Source organism: Mizuhopecten yessoensis, unplaced genomic scaffold (genome assembly GCF_002113885.1).
Source record: "Mizuhopecten yessoensis strain PY_sf001 unplaced genomic scaffold, ASM211388v2 scaffold2553, whole genome shotgun sequence".
NCBI lineage: Eukaryota > Metazoa > Mollusca > Bivalvia > Pectinida > Pectinidae > Mizuhopecten > Mizuhopecten yessoensis.
In genome coordinates, this window is record NW_018404603.1 from 82,112 (window position 1) to 103,250 (window position 21,139).

Consider the following 21,139-nt stretch of genomic DNA (forward strand, 5'->3'; position numbering starts at 1 on the left):
TAGATAGATCTCTCCAGTCCTTATTGAGAAATAGAAATACAAACCTTTACTGTCAAAATTCAAGATGGCTGCCTATCAGCCATTTTGTTAATCTGATCAGTCTCAAAAATAAACATGCACAACCAGGGATGAAAGGTAACCTACATATACAATTTGAGAAAGATCCCTTCATTGCTTCCTAAGAAATAGCGATAACAAACTTACACTGTCAAATTCTAAGATGGCTGCCTATCAGCCATTTTGTTAATCTGATCAGCCTCAAAAATAAACATGCACAATCAGGGATGAAGGGGAACCTACATATACAATTTGAGAAAGATCCCTTCATTGCTTCCTAAGAAAGAGCGAAACAAACTTTCACTGTCAAAATCGAAGATGGCTACTTGTCGGCCATTTTGTTTATCTGATCAGTCTCAGAAGGAAATATGCACAACAAGGGTCCAAGGAGAACCTACATATAAAATTTGAAAAAAATCTCTGGTACTTCCTGAGAAATATCGATAACAATAATTGTGTGAGGACGGACCACGGACACAGGGCGATTTGAATAGCCCACCATCATCTCCACCATCATCTGATGGTGGGCTAAAAATAAACAATGCATATTTAAGGGTCGTCTTATAGCTCCGACCCGATCCCGCACATCCAAATAATCATTAAGAAAGTGAGTGTCTTCCGTGTTTTTTTTCCAGTAGTCATTAACCATAGCGCAAACAAATAGAAAGTCTCGATGCACCTATGTCCCCGAATGAAGTAATAAATCCGGCTTCAATTTCTCCTGTTGCAGCTATAAGATTTATAATCACATTTTTTTTACTCTATCGGAAACTTGAAATATATCCAAGAAAAAAAGGGATTACCTGATCTGAAGGGTTCAAGAAAAGAATATTCGGACAAGACGGCGGCATGATAGCATTCATAACGAAAATAAATAATGACAACTTACTAAGTACTTTGTGAGATTCTCTTTCACTTGGATGACACTCAATAATCTCCGAGAAATAGGTCGGTACAGGTATTTAACATATTCGTGTAATCTCAACCCAGATGTTCGGGATTTCACGAAGAAGGGCATCTCGTGCTAGATATCATGCCAACAAATAGTTGTAGCGTCCTCTTGACGAGAAACCACATATGTTTGATTATATTAATATCTTGCAATTGGCTCTGGACTGCATCGTCGTCCAGAAATATATAAAGTTAAGAGCTTAGATGGCAACATATTGTTATTAAGAATATCCTGTTACTTTTCTGCATTTATATTGCCATTTACTGGTGTAATAGTACCAACTTCGCGCCATATAATGCATCCTGACATGGTATACAAACGACCTGGCGCAAAACATCATGCCTCCTCCCTCTTTCTGACAAGCATACACTCGGGAATCGTGTCCTTTCATAATCTTAGATTCGTCCTAAAATACATCTTTGATCCAGATATTATCCACAGTCAACCCTCGTTTTTCAAGTCGCCAAGACAAGCGCTTTTTGCGAATTATCTCCGTACTATCATTTTCTTCTTTGCTACTCGTCTGAGGTATCTATGTTTGTGTATATGGAATCGTAAGGTACGTCTTACTATCGGTCTCCGTCTGTGTTTTCATTAAATTTGTGTGAAATTTTACCAAAACTGTACACCTGTTGCCTTTAAATGGTCGCTCCAACTGTCACCACGGACTTTCGACCACTTTTGGGATGTTTTGTGAAGAACCTCGCTGTTCGATACGTTTTTTTCAGACTCCCGGTATATCAAGTGATTCTGACACATATTTTATTGCATGCCCCTTTTTAGTAATTTCCTTACTATTTCTTTACCTCATAGCTCAACTTTTTATTATTTCGAACAAACTAGATGACAACAAAGTGACGAGACGTTTCAAATGGCATTAGTTAAAAATAACGTCTTAAAACACTAACGTCTTTATAGCAAAAAAAAAGGCGTGTTGCCAGACCAATTTTTCAAGCTCCTAGGTAGCATAGCAGGTCGGCCAAACTAAACGTCTCTGCTGCAGAGGCACTAATTGGTTGAAGGAGATTGTGGTTAGTATTAAATCCGATAAACGAAAAGGTTAAGTCACATAAACTCCAAATGAATGAAGGTTAACTCTTCAAGTAAATTCACATTAAAAGAAAAATTACATAACAACAATGGGTTGTTGAATAGCAATTCAAGTAAAATATGTCCAGAAACCCATTGATGTTATGACCTCATAAATTTTGAAAAAATAAATATCATTCCTTATATTTACATTGACGAATCCTTCGAGTGAATCGATACAACTACGAATAAACCAAAAAAAACAGTGTTTGCTCCTGCTTATACACGGGTTTAACGTTTTTCGCCATATTTCAATATTCAATGGGTATTTGTAGCACATACGTGGATATTTCAAATAGCATAGTTCTTAACATTAGTTTTTTAGATAAACACAAATAAGCATACTGATATATCGCCAAACACCAGGGCGAGGTGACGGCGGATGGATTTATAGTGATGCGGTCAACACGACATGGCGGCGAGGGGCCAATTCAGTCTAATTTGGCTGGGCACCGAAATCGAAACTACACCCATGGAATACAGAATGCGAGAGAAACCCTGAGGTTACTGATGTTGGAGAAGGTGATTTGGTATAAGTGACTGATTTAGTACAAATGAGAGAGGATTCGCGTGTGAATACGAACTACACATGGGCTGTGAATGTGACACAGGGGCCGGCAAAGTCTGACCCGTGTCCCCTTGTGTAACGACCGACAGCGCGTTTGAAAGAGAGTGCTTTTGTGCGGCCGAGAATAAACTGTTATATGAAGGAATTGACGATTCGTTACGGTGTCCTGTCATGAACAGAATGTATCTTGCTTCAAAATTACAATCATCATTTGTTGAATTGCAGTTAGCACGGAGACAGTGGTTTGTGTAATGGCGGTCTGCACTGGCAATGCTGCAAATTTCCGACATGAATCCTCGAAATGTCCGTGCGGCCAGCGGTTTTGAAGTAAGCGGAGTGTTCCTTTGCCTTATTTTCGTAATGATTGAAATGGCTTTCAGCGCCGGGATCGGTCTTTTCAATGAGTATCTTCAGGAGACTGACCGGACACGTCCTTGAAACGGGGATGCATACATCCGGTTTCCCGTGGGAGCCTTGCAACCCATTCATCCGCCCTGATAATGTTTTTACTGTGTTATGTGTAAGCTGCACAAACTCGCCAGTCTAGTCATTAAGGAAAGAGAACGAATCAAATTTCAACTGATGGTGGAACTCTGTGCCACGACTTACAAAGTCTATCGACAGAGCGTACCATACAGCTTGACGGAGAATTACCGGTTTTTAGCACTTTCATGGTAGGTTGCATTTTTTCGTAAATCAACTGTCTCGATAACTTTCTGTGGGTGTGGGTCTAGATGTCCCAGACTTCATCTGTTTTTTTCAGGAACCCAGTTAGAGTTTTGTTTGCTACCTTAAACTCTTTATCTCGTACAATATCAATATCGCGGCCGATATCATGAATGTGCCTATTTATAGCCCCTATAATATTTTTCAAAGTGTTTTTGTGATACTCCTCAGCCTGTCGTGCTGGCATGTACTTCGCTCTCTTCTCCAAATTTTTGGGTGAAGTCAATTATTACCTTGGAATAAAGATAATCCCTATCGTGTATTTCTCCTTGTTGCTAGAGATTGGTTGGCATCTTCAAAGGCTTTCCGCTCCTCATCTGTAATTTTTTTGGATTCCGCACAGCACATGCCCTCGCAAAATCTCATCAAAATTTCAGATTTTGCAATACTTTAAGTAGACTTGACAAGGCTAAATGCCTCGATGTTGGGAACACTTATCTTAATGACAAAGCTGCTACCGAGTTTGTGCGTGCAATAGCTACTCTTACTAGAGCTGAGGTTATCAATAAAATTTCAACAGTCCAAATGCATAAGATTCACTTGTGACGGTAGCACAGATTTCACCGGCGAAGATCTGGAAAACATTTATGTTCGCACAGTGGTTAATGGAAAAGTGGAGGATATCTTCATGTACTACAGCTGGATATTTAACACTTTCTCATAGGCGTTTTTAAATAAATTTCTCTGGAGCAAGCAGTGAAGGGCCAACTTCTAGGTTTCTGTGCTGACGGGGCATCAAACATGCAATGTAACAATGGATATATTGTGAAATATACATCAACTTCAAGTTAACATATGATTTTATTTCAAATAAGACATCTGAATATCATATTTTAGTAGAAAACATTAAAAAGTCATTGTGTAACTGCATGTGTATGGTACCGTACTGTAATTTATTTGTCTTATGCCAAGTAACAGTAAGACTTCAACTGCAAAGCAACTAATTTCTATTGTAATCAATAATTTGCAATTTTCCTCCCAGGGACCAAAATAGGACTGGCATCACTACTTCGAAGCCAGTAGCCCAACATGATTATAACACATTGCTTAGCCCACCGCCTAGAACTCGCTTTCAAAGATGCTGTGAAGACACGTTTGTCTACAAATGTCTACGACAGGACCATAACTTTACAACTAGGCTTATTTTACTTTTATCTAAAGAGTCTAAAGCAAAAGAGGAATATCTTTGTAATCTGTGCATCGCTGAATATGAGATCCATTCTGCCAACACACATTGGAGGAACACGGTGGCTTCCCCATATCCACAGAGCTATTAATGCATTCCCGAAAGGGTACAGAACATTCCTATTGCATCAGAATGCATCGCACAACACTCCAAAGGCTGAGATATTTACCAAACTGGCTTGAGATGGCCACTTTATTGTGTTCATTTTACACTTAAAGGTAAATGATGATTCTGATTGATAAAGATATGCATAAATGTAGTGTTGATTAGAAATATACATTAATAGGCAATAGGATTCATTATCTTGACTTTTTGTCTTGGTTTTAAATGATGAACTGTTTTAAATTTGTTTTCATGATCATTTTTGTTTGCAGGTTATCCTTGGAGTCATTATGCGATTATCACTATACCTGCAACGGCAGGAGCTATGCATAGGAGATGCATACAGTCGAGTTGCTGCCACCGGGTCCCAAATGGAGAGGTAAGTATTCGTAGTTGTGCAGTCACACCTTACTTAATTATGCTTTAATTTCCTACCATTGGATATTCTAATTGCCTTATTGATCTTTTTCATCGAGTTATAATATGAATGTGTATGGACAATGAGGAAGTTGTCGATGTCCTTGAAGGTGGTGAGTTCCAGGGGGAGAAACTGATCTTCAAGGGGTTAAGCCAAAATCTGTCAAGCTTCCTCCCAAACTCATGAAAAGCATTATCGATGCTATTGATACTCGATTTCCCGCTGGAACAAATGCTGCATCTCTGCAGCTGTTGAATGCCACCTTAGTATCCAGTTTCAGTAGCTGGCCAGAACCAGGATATAAAGACATAGCAGGTTATATTGTGTTCTGGGGTCCAAGTTCTTTTCCAGTTGTTGTTCAATATGATAAATTGGGAAATGTTAACTTATTATTAATATAATGCAATATAATTTCTTAACATAGACACTGGTTTATTAGACGTAAGTATTTTAGTTTGAATAATGAAACAATGAACATGCTAACTAAACAAGTGACACTATAATATAATTGTATTGCATACAAACTTGCAAGTCGTATTGTTAATTTGTATATATGCATGTCTACTTGATAGATTTCCCAAATACTCCTCTTTCAATGGCTCTGGTATAGGTAATGTGACTCTAGCGTAGACATCTCTTCCAGTGACTCTAGTGTAGGCATTTGTGACGCTTCTTTCAATGGCTCTAGTGCAGGTAATATGACTCTAGAGCAGATATATCTTCCTGTGGCTCTGGTGCAGGTAATGTGACTCTAGAGCAGATATCTCTTCCATTGACTCTAGTGTAGGCATTTGTGACGCTTCTTTCAATGGCTCTAGTGTAGGTAATGTGACTAGAGCAGACATATCTTCCTGTGGCTCTGGTGCAGGTAATGTGACTCTAGAGCAGAGATCTCTTCTAGTGGCTCTAGTGTAGACATTTGTGACTCTAACGTAGACATCTCTTCCAGTATAATTCCCTGCAGGTAGGGCATAAGAATATGCCTGCTGCCCCAATTGATGATCGTAAGAGGCAACTAAATTTGGGATCTCATCTTTTCTCTTCTTACTCAACAACTTCTTCATATTTCGCTGGTAGCTTCTTGGGGTGGAGCCTGACAATGTTTGCAAGTGAAAATGACATTGATCTTATTTCCAGGTCCCAGAGAACAAATATGTCAAACACTTCAAACAACATAATCTGAATAACCGAAAAACATAGAATAATAAAATATTTGGCCGGTATATGTAGCTTAAACAGATGGAGCCAGGCAAAGTTTGCGATTGAAATATTTGTAGTACAGTATAATATTTAATAAGAATATTTTGGTATGACTGCTTAAATATCCAAGTGAGCGATACGGCCCCCTGTTAACGTTTTACAGTTTTGTTTTATTTTGTTGCATTAAGTTTTACACTGTGTCCGTTGTTATTGTTGTCAGGCCTACTTTGATGACTTTACCATTGCCATTTTCTTCCTATCTCCTTTTTCTTTTCCTAACGCCAAAAAAGGCAATGGAGGGGACTTAATGACTCGTCAGAATAATGTGACTTAAGTGGGATTCATCAACTGACCGTATCCGGTGCATCTTTCCCAGTGTGGTTGGATTTAATGGCATTGTTCTCAGTTTCAAAAACGTTTTATAAATTTTCTTATTAACAGTTTGCGGGCAACGACCAGTGGCAGTAGACACATGGCTTATGAGCAACAGGGACCGTTACGTTTTATCATATACTGTATCACTACTACGGAGCCCTCATGTGTCATGGTGGTGGAAATCCACAGCACAGGACAGTAGCTTCGTACAACTAAAACACACGGGTATGGATAACTTTTGTGAATCTTTGACTCGACGTGCTACCGCACAGACTGATGGGAACAGGCTGTACGACATCAGTTTAGAAATTTCAAATATTAATAGCAGCGTCTTCGGGGAATACAAAGTCAAAATAGACGGAAACAAGAATTTGACACAATCTTTCATCATCAACGAAATGCCAGAAAAGACATTGGATGGTATATATTGTTTAATAAGAATAAGAACTGTGCATTCCTTCCATCTATAACGTTGCTTTTTTCTAGCGAAATGAAATCATAGTGAAACAAACGCATTTTTATGAAATTGATATTACTACCGATGGAAACAAATACAAAATCTAGTGTTTATTGAAATTACAAATAATTTAATTCAATAGAGACAGTCTCGTGCAACCGTCCTTAAATGACCATAGCTTTGATAGGACGTAAAACAATCCTAAACCAAACCAAACTCGTACGACCAACTGCGATCTCTTTTTGTTCGTCGTAGTGCGATTCACTCTGGAACTCGAACAAACCATTAAACCAATTCTAATATAATTTTCATAACAAAACGCTTAAGGTCAAGACAAACCGAAATTGTCTTGTTTCCAGAGATCTGAGAGGCGGGGCCAATAGGGTTACAATTTGGACTGGATAGAATCATATACTCTGAAAGGTATCAAAGTGCTTTGTCAAAAACGTGAATTTCATTTTGGCCAGGTCAGCACATTCCTCTTGTGGAGGTGTAAAGTTAACTATTGTTTACCAAAAACTCGTTCGGTTATCTTTGAAATTTGTACAATTTTACATGCTTCAATGTGTCGTGTAGACCGCCCAATATCCGGACGGGTGCCGTACGGCAATCGTAAGGTAGCCGCCCGATGTCCTCAAACTGTGCGGTGTCCGTGGGATATTCGGCCGGCGCCCGCCCGATATCCGGAAGTGGCATCGGCCGATGCTTCCGGCGGCCGGACGGCACACATACAGGCATCTACAGGACGTGCATCTATGTGTGTAGTGTATGCATTCTTGCGTTTGTGTATACAGGAGACAGGGTATGTTGGTGGTCGTGTTAACTTGTGTGCTTCCCTATATATACACGCCATAAAAATGCGAAATATCGTGTCATACACGGCTACCGTTCGACAGCCCGGCCATCGTCAGATAGCCCTGCGGTATCCTTTCGACAGTTGAAACGGGCTCCCTACGTCATCTTGCAGATGTCCAATCGAGTTAATTCTGCAAATTATTTGCGAAGGCCGTGCGGTGTAATATATTGTATGACCATACTCGCCAAATCCAAGACATCGGAAAATAGGCTCCGGCGACCGGGACGCCGGGAAGTCGGCCAATTCCTACTTCCCTGCCGGTGGCCAGCGCAAATGTTACCGAAGCATAGGGGAAATTAACGTTTTAAGTACATATCTAAATCAGTAGGGAATAAGTAATTACATGTACTCCACGGTGGCCTCATGTGCAGAAAAAAAAAATTACGGTAAAAAAATACTGAAAAATTTGCAGTTCTGGATATCCTGTTTTTAATGATATGCTAAATTCGAGTATCACCGTGGACTGAGATGAAAAGGTGCTGTTGTCAAATTTGTAGATTTCATTCACCCCAGGGTCACCCATTTTCCTGATACATATCGGAAAGTTTATACTGGGAAATAACACTTAGTCATAGGTTACTAATTCGCGAATATGATGCCGACTTTATAGTGATACATCACTGAGATATCATACCGAAGGAATTCGGTACAGTATCCCGCCCGGAAAGCTGGTATACTAAAAAACTGACTGTTACAGCGACGTGTTAAGCCATGTGCTTTTTCTTGCGAATTACCTTAGATAAAAAATAAATTGCAGAAGCAGGGATCCGGGCTTACAGATTGCATAAACACGTAATTAATATATGATATACAACATTTAAACGTCATGCTAGATGTTTGATTTCATAGAAAATGTTACCAGACGTAAACGTTGTTTCCATTATATCTAAAAAATAACATCGTGCATGTACATGTTTGAAACCGCCATAAATGAAGTGTTGTAGGTGTAAAAAAAGAGCGTTTTTTATATCATATTTGCATGTGGTTTTACAGGCCTTAGTGAAATACCGGCTGCTTCTGGTGGAGGTATGATCATGCTGATTATGTTATCTACTAACCAACACATAACATCTGCGTACTTCTGATTGTAGCTACAATGCTATGACAAAGTGATTGTATGATTACGACATGCAGTATCACATTATCTTGCATGACTTCACATTTTATATATATTTTCTTTTGTCTATATATTTGAAATTATTAGCTTACAGATGAATAGCTACTTACTTTTATATATTGAATCACTAAGAATGTTCAAGGTAACAAATGTCAATTTGTTTGTGGTTTTTTTTATTAACCTGACTTCTTTGATAATCAGCCTGTAGCATGCTGCGATAGAGGGTCTTCAATTTTGTTCAAATTTCTTGTATTCACTTTGACATTTGCACGAGTATTAAATGTTTATATATTCCTAAAAATAAAAAATAAACATGAGGTATACACTACAGTTTATTAGATTTAGCTTGTCTATCGTTAGCTTGTTTACTGTCAGTTCTTTTTAAATACATACGACGTTGAGTCACTTTTGAGATCCCACGTGGGATATGAATATATTTTTTAACCAGATTGGATAACAAGAAGTCAAAATGGGCATTTTGTATAAATACCATTGCAAATAATAAAATTGGTAACTTTTTGATATCAAAAATAATATTAAACAGATGATGTGTGAATAATTGAAAAATCTTAATCGATAGGATTCAGTTATAAGTTTTAAGTGTTTGTATACACTTGTACAATTTACTGTTCGAAAACAATGTTTGTATATGAAAAATGGACTTTTTTTACCTTGTACATAATCGTTTATCATTTGAGCGATACTCCTAACTTGTAATCTGCTGTATATTTAGAAATGAACTACGTAATGGGTATATACTTATAATCAAATGTATCAAATTATCAATGCATTCTATTTCAAAGAGGACAAGTTCGAGCTTTCTAAAAGTCAAGTCTACATAGCAGTGAGCGTGGGATGTGGTATACTGTTGGTCGTGGCACTAATCTCATTTGCATTGGTGGTCAGGATAAAGATGAAAAAATCAGGTGTGTACATGCAATATTACAGCTAGGGTAATAATTTAAAGTTTGCACTATAAACGGGACTGGTATTTGTTGTTCGGAAATACTTTTTTTTTAATTTAAATGTAGTGATTAAAGGAAAAGGCGACCAACGTATGTCTTATATGATTATAACAAATAATATTATTTTAATATAAAAGTTGTCATGTAGTGTTCAAGTGTTGTAACATGTTACAAAAAAAAATGAAGTTTAAAGATCTGAAGTAGGCCTTTTTCAAATGTCAGCGACATTATGAGCTACTAAAGAGCAAATAACACATGCTTATTTATGAAAAAACCCACAAACTATTTGACTGCTTATTAGGCATTTGAATTGTGAATTATTAAGACATGATATTGAATTGTTTGATTCTTTTCCTCTTTCTTTCGTTTCCTCGTGTGAAATATTAATTCTGCCCTATTGAATAATTTTTGTTTTGTGCAATGACAAAGTACTAATGGTTTGATTATATTACAGGTCGATCAACAACAAGTGGGTGAGTTATTACTTTATTCTATTTACTTATAAAAATATAGAAAAATGGATAATCTTCACAAAATGAGAAATTTAATATCGCAAATCTATATTATTGCTACACTGTATTTCCTTTTAGTGACTTTGTGTCATCTTTTTATAGCTGAATGGTGTTTTTAGATATTGTTTTTTAACCGTTTCTTTAGTTAACCGTAGCGATTTCAACATAGGATTAAAAGAACACACTGGCTATATTGAACATTGACGTTAATAAATTCCTAATGAAAATTTATGCTTATGGCTCAAAATATACACGTAGTGAAATAGATATCATAACATTCAGTACATAGGTCTTGACCTCGATACAAATGTGTAACGTTTTTTTCAAACAATGACATGATAAATTTACACAGAATCGGACTATACACACAAGTGGTTTCTTAATAGAGGAAATGATTCAAAATGCGCAGTACTTGAATTCACGCCTTGATGCAATGAAGTGTTTAGTCGCAACGAAATTAACATTCACGATACTCTTTACTGAAATATAAAGCATAGTGTAGGCTACTATGTTGGCTGGTGAAAATACTCCAAAATAGTCGATTCCTTATCTATATTGTTATTCAATCGAAATATTTCACAGAAGAAATACTCTAGTCTATAGGTATGGCTATTGACATGTCAGCATTTACTGGAGATATTTGGGCTGCTAAAAGCACAATGTAAAGTTAGCTTTGTAATCTCAAACAGTTTTCACCTAATTAGGACAAAGTTGCCTTTTGTGTGGCATCTCGCTTCAACATTTTGGTATTCTGAACATGTTCCTTGCAATTTTTATCGTTTTTTCTTATTCACTGGTAAGGCAACTTTGTCCTAATTATGTGATTTTGTTTGAGATTTCAACACTTTGCTAAAATCATGCTTATTGGACCGAGGTTTTGTAGCCAGGTCGAGAGTCATACACCTTCCCTAACGGTCTGATATTCAGTATGCTGATTTATTTGTCACCAGGGGGAGCGTTGATATATTCCCCCAGCTAACTTGAAACATTAGTCCTAAACAATCTAAAATTAAATTGGATTTATTTTACGCTTAACATGTTTAAACATATTTCAGTATGCCATTATTTAGGGACATACAGGTGGATGACAACAGTGGAGCAGTTTCTATATCGTCGCATCACTATACTGACGTCCATTCTACCACCGGATATGAGGGTTTAGGTGAAAAACAAGATACCCACGAATATCTAACGACACGTAATACTACGGGTAGGTTTAAACTTGGAATTTAATGTACCAAAATATAGTTTAAAATCTAACAATCTATGTGAAAAGTGATATAACTAATAAATAATCATGTTGGTTAACGAGATTTAATGGTTCCGGTAAAGCTGGTGTCATTCAAGCTTTCAATGAGAACATGAACGATACGTGCTGTATCTACTGTTTGTTTTGTTGTCATGCGACTCGCAAAGTTAAACTAAGTCATGTATACAGATTAGGTGAGCTAGTATACTGTTATATACACCAAATGAATATAACAAGTGTGTGGGTCTATAAATACATGTGTTTCTCATGAATTGTAGTCAAGAAACAACTTAAGACACCAAATGCAAATGCTGCATCTACTGCAACACTTTGTCTTGTCTTTGTTTTTGGTAGTATCCCAGCATCCTTCTTCATTTCATTGTCAATACGTGGCCGGCTGATGTATCATGTTACTATGTACTGCGACAATTCATTGGGGTGATATTGTAAAGTAGCCTAGAATGAATACCTGTTTCAGCCAAACTACTCAAGGGTGTGTCCTTTCAGGACATTGCTACGTATGTGTGTGTGAACAGTTTAAGAATGGAGTTACTTTGACCTTTAGTACAACTGATGGCAAAAAGGGTCACGTGGTACATAAAAAATGATCAATTTAAATGACCTTCTGCTAGTGCTTCCTTACTACGTATTTCTCGAGGTTTTTTGAGTGGTCAAACTTTAAGGAACACCATCTTTATATGGCTTTAGCTGTTGTGATAATGAGATACCATCAGCACACTATCATGATTATCTAACGTTAAATTATGAGGACCATTCGGTTTACAATAGGAAAACCTATCTTGTTTGATAATATGAACATACAGCAATCACGTTTAAGTCTGGTTATAATAATGCATTGACATTTAACTTCATCGAATGAACTATAGATGGATGAAACATGATTCCACAGTAAGGGTATGGTAGTAACAATACTTGTACAACTATAATACTAGTTGATATGTTTTGTGTGCTGTGCTATGCTTTTGTATGTGGTTACGAAGTACTAACTTACAAACCTGTATATTTTCACAGAAAACAGAGGAGCATACAATGATCCAGCCAATCACAATTCAGTAAAACCGCCAAAGCAAAAAACTGGCTCGTTTGGTAAGGCAATGAATTCAGTATATGTATTATATGTAGACGAATGTAGACGACACGTGAATAATGATCTGTGTGTTCATAAAGTCAAATGAATTTAATTAGCGGTCAGGTGACCAATTGTTTTGTTTGATTCGAAGCCAAATCTGTTGCCTGAGGCATAAGGCCAATACCAGCAGTTTTGCTGAAGGTAATACAATACATGTGTTGTCCGAAACCTTTTTTTGAGAGGGTCATAGTGTTACTTCGTTGGACCTATCTTAAGACCCGACATTTCTGCAAAACAGGCATGTCCGCATTGACTTTAGTTGTGTAAATTGAAAAGAAAGGATATTTCGGTCAACTTAAATTCTCACAATGACAAATATCAAAGAGATTATTTGTCATAATATGAAAATGTCACTTTTGGTTTTGATCAATCAAAGCGGTTCTTCCTAACTCTTTGCAAAAATCCACAGACATAAAGCGACGGAAGAAAAAGTGTTGTTTTTGTACATCTTTGCTATGAGTAATCTGTACGCAAATCTGTCAAGATATTACAAGAACGAGAACATTAAATATCACCATTAAAGTTAGTTTACGGACAATAATATAATATGTATAGATTATACATTTACTTCCCTGATAGGAGGATAAATTATTTCTCAGAAGTGGCAATGAATGACAAAATTACTATTATTAAGTCAAATGATCAATCATGGAAAGCTGTTCGGTCATCCGAATTACGTTTTTCCGCCACGCCGGTGTTGTTAGATGAATGTTGAGAATTGTGTTATGTTATTAGTAGCAATGACAACGTGAACTTCCATTACAGCCAATACAATGTACGGGGATCCCAATCTCATCATCACATCAGGTATAAGTCCTGCGAGTTTGCTGAAACCAGTTCCGAAATTTACGTATAAAAAGAAACAAAATAAAGGTAAGTAAAATTATTTTTCATGACAGTCTTTGAAAAACCCTCTCTGGACATAAAAACACCCTTCTTTCTGATTGGTCTCCGTTTGGACAGTTATCTTTCAGATTAGTTTCTTTTGTTGGTGTGTATTAGCAATGATATAGTATATACTGTTGTAATTATTTGGATTATTCTTAGCTAAAGACCTTGTACAGTGTCGAGGAGTTGTTATACTCCACTGCATGTCAAAGCTAAGACACTTGTACCCCACTGCATGTTGATAAATAACTAAAATTTATCCCTTCTACTTTAGCGAGACGTTTTTCTGACTCCACATCAGATCGAGAGGACACCGTTACGTATGAAAATGTCGCAAAAGGCGGAAACAGCTATGAAAACTGCAACAATTGTAAGTTTAAAAATAATTTGAAAGTCACAATAAGCGAAACAACATGCATTTGTTAACTACGTCTACCTATAGGACAAACAATGTTGAACAATTTTTCATGTCTATTATAAAGAGATTTGTTTCTTCATTTTTTTCTTATATTTTTCCTAAATTTCTTACAACAAAAACAAGACACTTCCGAGGTGTGAACAAAATAATTTGTGATAGAGCTAGAACATGATATTAACAAAGGAACAATTTACACATAGACCCTTACATAAGTGAAAACTTATGTTCACAAAGATGTGTTCATGCTCAAACTTAGATTTTCAGAACGAACTCGAATCAGTAAAAAATGCACATACACTGCATGCATGGCCTTCATACATAAATGCAACACGACACACACAGCTGCTACGATTTCTCACCGGGTTGAGAAACCTAACGTAACAGTGAATATATACGCACACGCCTATTAACAGTACACATTAAACAAACAAGAAGATGATAACGAGGTTGACCTAGGCAGCCGGTGTTGTGTGTAACAGATACCGACTCGTGTAGGGTGAAACATAATTCCGGTGTGAGCAAAGTTTCCGGTTTAAGTAGTACAATGATAAAAGTAACGTTTCATGGAAAATATTGGAATACTTTCGTAGAGAGCCCTAGGCCAAATTCCTGCGTCACCAACGACATCAGCAGTGTAGATCTGGTCAAATCCAGATAATCTGTCGTCTAAGATAGAAAAATCGGAAAAGTGACAACGACACCACAAGATAAACTTAAAAAGCAAAATCAAACTTCGGCATGGTATTTCAGTGATATAGCACTATATAGTTGGTATCAGATCCGTGTTATCACAAGGAGGCAAGCACACCAGCATACCATGCCTCATGGATTTACACACGGAAACACGCATACACTACACACATGGAGGCACTTCCTTAAAAAACCTTAGCTGTTCATAGGACGTTAAACAAAATTAAACCGAACCAAACCAAACCAAAACACATCTCGTATGAACATAATAAAAATACGTTCTGTTTATACTGAAAACCTACAAATTAAAACTGATTATGATTGTGGACAGTGAGTCCTTGTCTTGTTGATATGCCTGTCATTTTATTGACTTTATATATAATGAATGAACTGGTGATAACTTACTGTATATGTTCTTGTACTGTATTCTTATGGACTTACTTGACTTTCTTGTATCAAGGGGCCGTTAAGATTTCACAAGCAACAAAATATTTAATTAGGATTATAAACAAGGCAAACTGATATGAAAGATGTGTTAAATGGAATGGTATGATGTTACCTTAATACATCATGCTAAGTGCATCAACTGAACTGTGCATAAATGGAAATAAACGAACTGCACGGATAACTTATTATTATTTTTTATATAATGATTGTCTAGACGTGTTGCTGTATTATTAATTTTTAATGTTTCAGTAAAACGGACAAAGTCTATACAGTAAGGACAGATGGATGACATTAACCTGTTGTACCCGGATATTTCTTTACCGAGTATTCCGAATAGTCTTGTTGTATTTGCGTAATGTGTTTTTGTTTCTTGCCTTATGATATTTGAGTTATAATATATATTTTTTCTTATGGTTTGTTTCAAGTCTGATCCTCTAACCTTTAAGAAAGTAGGGTTTTAAAAAAAAAGAAAGATTGAAATTCAAATATAATGAAGTTCTTATATGTTGTTTATTTATTTATTTATTATAGAATTATCGAGAATAAATACACAATGTTACCGAACAAAGAATGTACTGATAATGCTTCGATAATGGTCCATATGTTCAACAATGTAATTTTACAAAACTACTATATTTATGTAAATAAAATATTTCTTACTCAGTTTTGTCTGTTTGTTTTGGATAATACTGCATCATTCTTTCCATATTGATGTGTTTTTTTTACACCTCAAAATGGTTTAAATCTGGGTATACTATTCAAATATTACACATTTGCCAATCCAGCCTATTCACTTGTTTTCAATCCAAATGACAAAACTCTATTTCAAAATAAACCAACCTGTAATCCAACCTTTTTCGAACTTATATTGCTCACTTATCCGTTCAAAGCTTGACTATGGTTCCATTGTATATTGATTAGCTCGAAAATCGTACTTGCAGATGCTTGATCCAATTCATAACCAGGGGCTTCGTCTGGCTTTAGGGTTCTTTTCGTACATCACCAGCATCAAGCCTCTGCGTTGAAGCAAATGAACCACCTAAAAGCGAAAGAAGGAAAAGATGATTACTATAGTTTACTTATCTGTTAAAAGCAAACCAAGAAAACCAGCTTTCCCGTCTTGAATCTTTTGGCGAACGGCTTCAAAAATTGCTTCAAATTTAGACCCACAACCAGTCGAGATTTTTACAATACCTAATATACCACAATTCAGCTACCCGAAATAAATTTAGAATTACACAATTACGTAAAATCTCAATACGAAAGTTCTACAGCTGAAGCAACTGCACTTTGTCTAGCTTTGGATGAAATCGAAAAGAATAAAATATTATCTGCTCCGACTCTTTGTCACTACTACTAAGTATTACAAACGGGAACTTTAATAACAATATCGTACAAAATATTGCCCTCCGTATTAACATATTTTTAGTTTTCTGTCAACTAATCTTGACTTGGATTCCCGGCCATGTCGGAATAAATGGAAATGAAAAAGTAGAAAGAGCTGTTGAAGCAGCACTTACCTCAATACGAAAGATATTAAACAATCTTTTTCTGATTTTAAACCTTCAATAGCTAATTTTATTTATTTAACGAATTGGCAAAATAAATCGTCTGAAGAAAGAAACATTAAGTTATTTTCAGTTCAACCTAATGTAGGTTCATGTGCAAAAGGAAGAGCAGACCGGAGAGAGGAAGTTGTCCTCTCGCGACTATGCATAGGTCATACCTACATCACACATACATTTTGTAGCTACATTTTGCATGGGGAGGAACAACCTTGTTGTCATGCATGCCATCAACCAGTTACAGTCAAACACTTTATGAATGAATGCGCTGATTTCAAACAAATACGTGACATATTTTATAATGTACCCCCTATGAAACGTTTATTCGATACATTTTCTGTGCATTCAATCAATGAATAACATTCAATTAATCTCTATAATAAGATATGATTTAGTTTATAATGTCTATTTTTACACGTAAAACAATACAAAATAAATAAATAAAGTAACTCATCGGGTAAGGCCGGGGGTGAAAATCCAGGTGAAGGGGAGCTATAGGCAAACGAATGCAAATAACAAATACTATTCATTACGGTCAAACGGTATCGCATATCAGCTCTGTGTGTCAGCCACTGGACATGTAAAACTCCGGACACTCATCAAATTGTTATTTACCTGTTCTGTTACCTTGGAGCCAAACCCATTCTTGACAGCCTAACGGTCGCTGTAATACTGTGTAACAAGCAATGTGAAATTGTATAATCTTGATTATTGCGATGAGAAATTACAGATATATACACAGTGTACATTATCGCATACGAGCCTTCCGTATTTTTGTCATTCCGTAATTTTGATCAACAAATGATACCAAATCGCACAGCTGTGCGGAGAGAAGCGCACAACGGGGCGAACGATTGTTAAATCGCACAGTTGTGTGCACCATGTGTGGACGATGTGCGGACGGTGTGTGAACGATGTATGCGCGGTGTGCGCACGCTATTTTTGGTTAGTTGTGCAGTCCCACAACCGTAGTATCGACACAATCCAATTATTTGAAACGATTGATATTCCTCCGTGGCTTCTGGTTTCACCGGATGTTGATCTCTCACTTCATGAGACATCCAAATCTGACAACGAATCTTACTTTTTTCGTTCAAATTTCTCAAAACTGTAGTTAAAATATAAGGACTTTCAGTCGTTTTATACTGACGGGTAAAAAGATGACCATACAGTTGACGCGGCGATTGTAGCGAAAGATGCTACTGTTGGAGGCCGGATGCCCAATGGTGCGTCAATATTCTCCGCAGAAGTCCATGCTATTTATCTATTTTTCCAAATGTTATTCCAATTTTGTTATATCTATATTTCAAATCATTTCTTGTTGGTTGAAGGTCATTTCATCTGAATAAGAAGTGTTAATTGTCCGTAATATGCCGTGCATTAAGTGGGTTAGGGCGTTTCAATAAACGAGATTGCTTAACACATAGACGAAAACAGGCGAGGACATCTTCGTATTGACGCCTTTCTTTATAGCTTGGAAACCCGTTACTGACAATAATAGTTTAAAAGTGCAGTTTGTTATCATCTCATCGATTCTAATTTTGTAGCCGTTGTTACCAAATGTGATCAATTTTGGCATAAGTGGTTACAAATCTTTAAAATTTGCTTTTTTATTACTTGTATTCCCACATGTCAAGGGACCCTATACCATAGACTATCTTTTAATGCACCTTTAAGAACCAACTTCAATTACTAATTATTATATAAACTTACTAATTTACCTGGGCTTTTCAGTTATCGTATGTTGATACGGAAGTATGTTCTAATTAAAAATTCGTAAACATTTTAAGATGTTGCTAGTTCAAGTTTGCTCTACCTCATTTTCGAGGTATGTCATATAAGTGTAGATGTACTTCGAGAAGGCCTCCCACAATCATTGTATACTGTCGTCATATAACCTTAGTTACTGCGAAGACAAACCCAAACAAAATCTGAAATATTTCTTGCAACATCTTTGATTATGCTTTCCTGTTTTCAGTAATATTGGTCAATTTGTTAAACAATGTACATTGTAACTAGCTCGATATAAAACATATAGGAAACATTACGCTCCCATCCATATTACATTACTTATAGCTATTAAGTGTGTCATTCATAAAAACAATTTGTTAATTATCATAGCCTACATTATATCAAACATAGACTCATGTTCACCCCTCAAGGCCTGATCTATAGGTAAAAGAATTACATGTCGTTAACCATTGCATGATCGTCGGATGCAACTTACATTGTATATTATCCAATTCCTACACATTTAGTTTCTTTTTTACCCTTTATATGTTGTTATAAGTATGTGGGGCTCGAAAATGATCTGCTGCACTCATTGCAACATCTGGCAGACAGGCCCCGTACGACTTTAGCTACTACAATGACTTAACGTATTAAGATTTCCCATTAAAAAATAAAATGACATAACAGCCTCGGTTTGATATGGGATGGGATATGGAAATGCGAATATGAATATCAGATATGTTTTGCTGATTAAGGCTTACAATATGCAAAATCATCTGTTCTGTACCTCTGAAGTCAAGTGTACGTAAAGTGTGACAAATACATTGTCCTCAAATACTACTGAAGAGTCAGTGAGATGGGTCTTTCAAGTGGGTTTTTAGAGACCAGTTCATCTATGGACACCGTATTCGTTTGTTTAAGGTTGTTGCGGGCATATTATAACACTTCCGAAGTGTATTGTGACTAAGGTGCTTAGGTCTCGGTCCAAATCTTGAGAGTGGCTCCATCATCTATGGACACATATATGACATATCTTTTGAGGACGCCACAACAAACGAAATTACTCATACGCAACCAATACGTACTTACATAGCTATAACCGTTGTTGATGTGTGATACCCTTATTCAACTTGCTTAAACATTAAGTTTTGTGAAGCATAATGGATGGAGATATGAAAAATTAAGTGACTATCAAGTGCATTTTTTATAACTAATCATAGAAACGGACATAATTCAGTTTATTTCATCAACGTTACTCAGCAAGTGGTTTCAAAAAAACATATTTTAGAAAGATCAACTGGAACTAAGTAGACACAAAATAAGTGCCAATCATACGAAGATATGCACTTTAACTTGTACAAACAGATGGAATGTTTATCTCAAAAGTAATGGTTTTTACAATTTGGTATCATTGCAATACCTATGATGCGAACAGTCATCCATTGGTATGGCAGTGTCATGTATGTGATCTAATACATTTTATTTTTGTTGTGATTTCACTGTGGAAAGAGCAAAATAGAGGTTCGAAGAAAGAATTTTTGTATCCTACGACATCTCGTAAAAGCCGACGTATGTGCCTCCATCCCCGCTTGTAGAATCGTGAATTTTCTTCTTTGCGTTCTGTTTAGCGAAACCTAAGCTGACATGTGACCCCTGCTGCTAGGACGTTGTAACAAAAAAAGAGATTACTTATGTGTAAGCAAAACATTATTCGAACTAAAAAGTCGATAAAGTACGGTAAAAAACAGGAACAAATGAAATATTGTAATATCTTACACGTTAAATACAACGAAAGAATAGGACAAGGAATGCCAGAAGGGTAAGCGGCCTCTGCTTAGTCGACAACACCAGTCATGTAAGTTTATGTCATACATGTACATGTGTTAATGTTATGTCACGTCCTGCCGCGAATTTGGGTAGTGACAGGAAAATGCATAAGGCACAAGTTACAGAGACTATTTTAGTAATACTTATAAAGATCCAAGATATTCTGTACATAATTATATAAATACATAACTTTGATAAAAGCCCCTAAAAAGAGGAAGTAAAAAGACATTTGATATTTTGTGACTTCAAAAAATGCTTTATCAAATATCGAATAAAACATTTAAATTCTAAATAAATTAAAGCCTGATTACATCGAATAACATTGTTTATAAGATGTTCGCCTTATCGTTAAACCCACATTATGTTAAGTTCCATCTATAGTCTATAGTATATGCATTCACTGACGTGTATGATGGATTGTTTGATCCGTAACATCAGAGACATCGCCTACGGTTTACTTCTCATCGAATCCACTTATACGGTAGTGATGTTTTATACGTGATAACACAATGGCACTTAAGAATTAACTTATTGAAGTGGAGCTTGCCATCTCGAATGAAGTGTTTCCTTGAGGGGCGTGTTAAAGTGTAACAG

General features: G+C 36.4%; 1 protein-coding gene across 4 annotated transcripts in view; it reads left to right on the plus strand.

Annotated features, from left to right (window-relative positions):
- Window positions 1-16,072, plus strand: part of LOC110446111 — a 43,659-nt gene extending 27,587 nt beyond the window's left edge. For 2 of the 4 annotated variants that reach the window (XM_021491087.1, XM_021491089.1), the window contains 8 exons: window positions 8,980-9,012; window positions 9,907-10,029; window positions 10,523-10,541; window positions 11,636-11,790; window positions 12,862-12,936; window positions 13,745-13,852; window positions 14,142-14,237; window positions 15,672-16,072. In XM_021491087.1, the coding sequence (XP_021346762.1) occupies window positions 8,980-9,012; window positions 9,907-10,029; window positions 10,523-10,541; window positions 11,636-11,790; window positions 12,862-12,936; window positions 13,745-13,852; window positions 14,142-14,237; window positions 15,672-15,697 (635 nt within the window). In that variant the 3' untranslated portion in view covers window positions 15,698-16,072. Of the gene's footprint in view, window positions 1-6,795; window positions 7,094-8,979; window positions 9,013-9,906; window positions 10,030-10,522; window positions 10,542-11,635; window positions 11,791-12,861; window positions 12,937-13,744; window positions 13,853-14,141; window positions 14,238-15,671 lie in introns of those variants that run through there. The other 2 variants (XM_021491090.1, XM_021491088.1) reach the window with 2 other exon arrangements.
- Window positions 16,073-21,139: the final 5,067 nt, after the last annotated feature.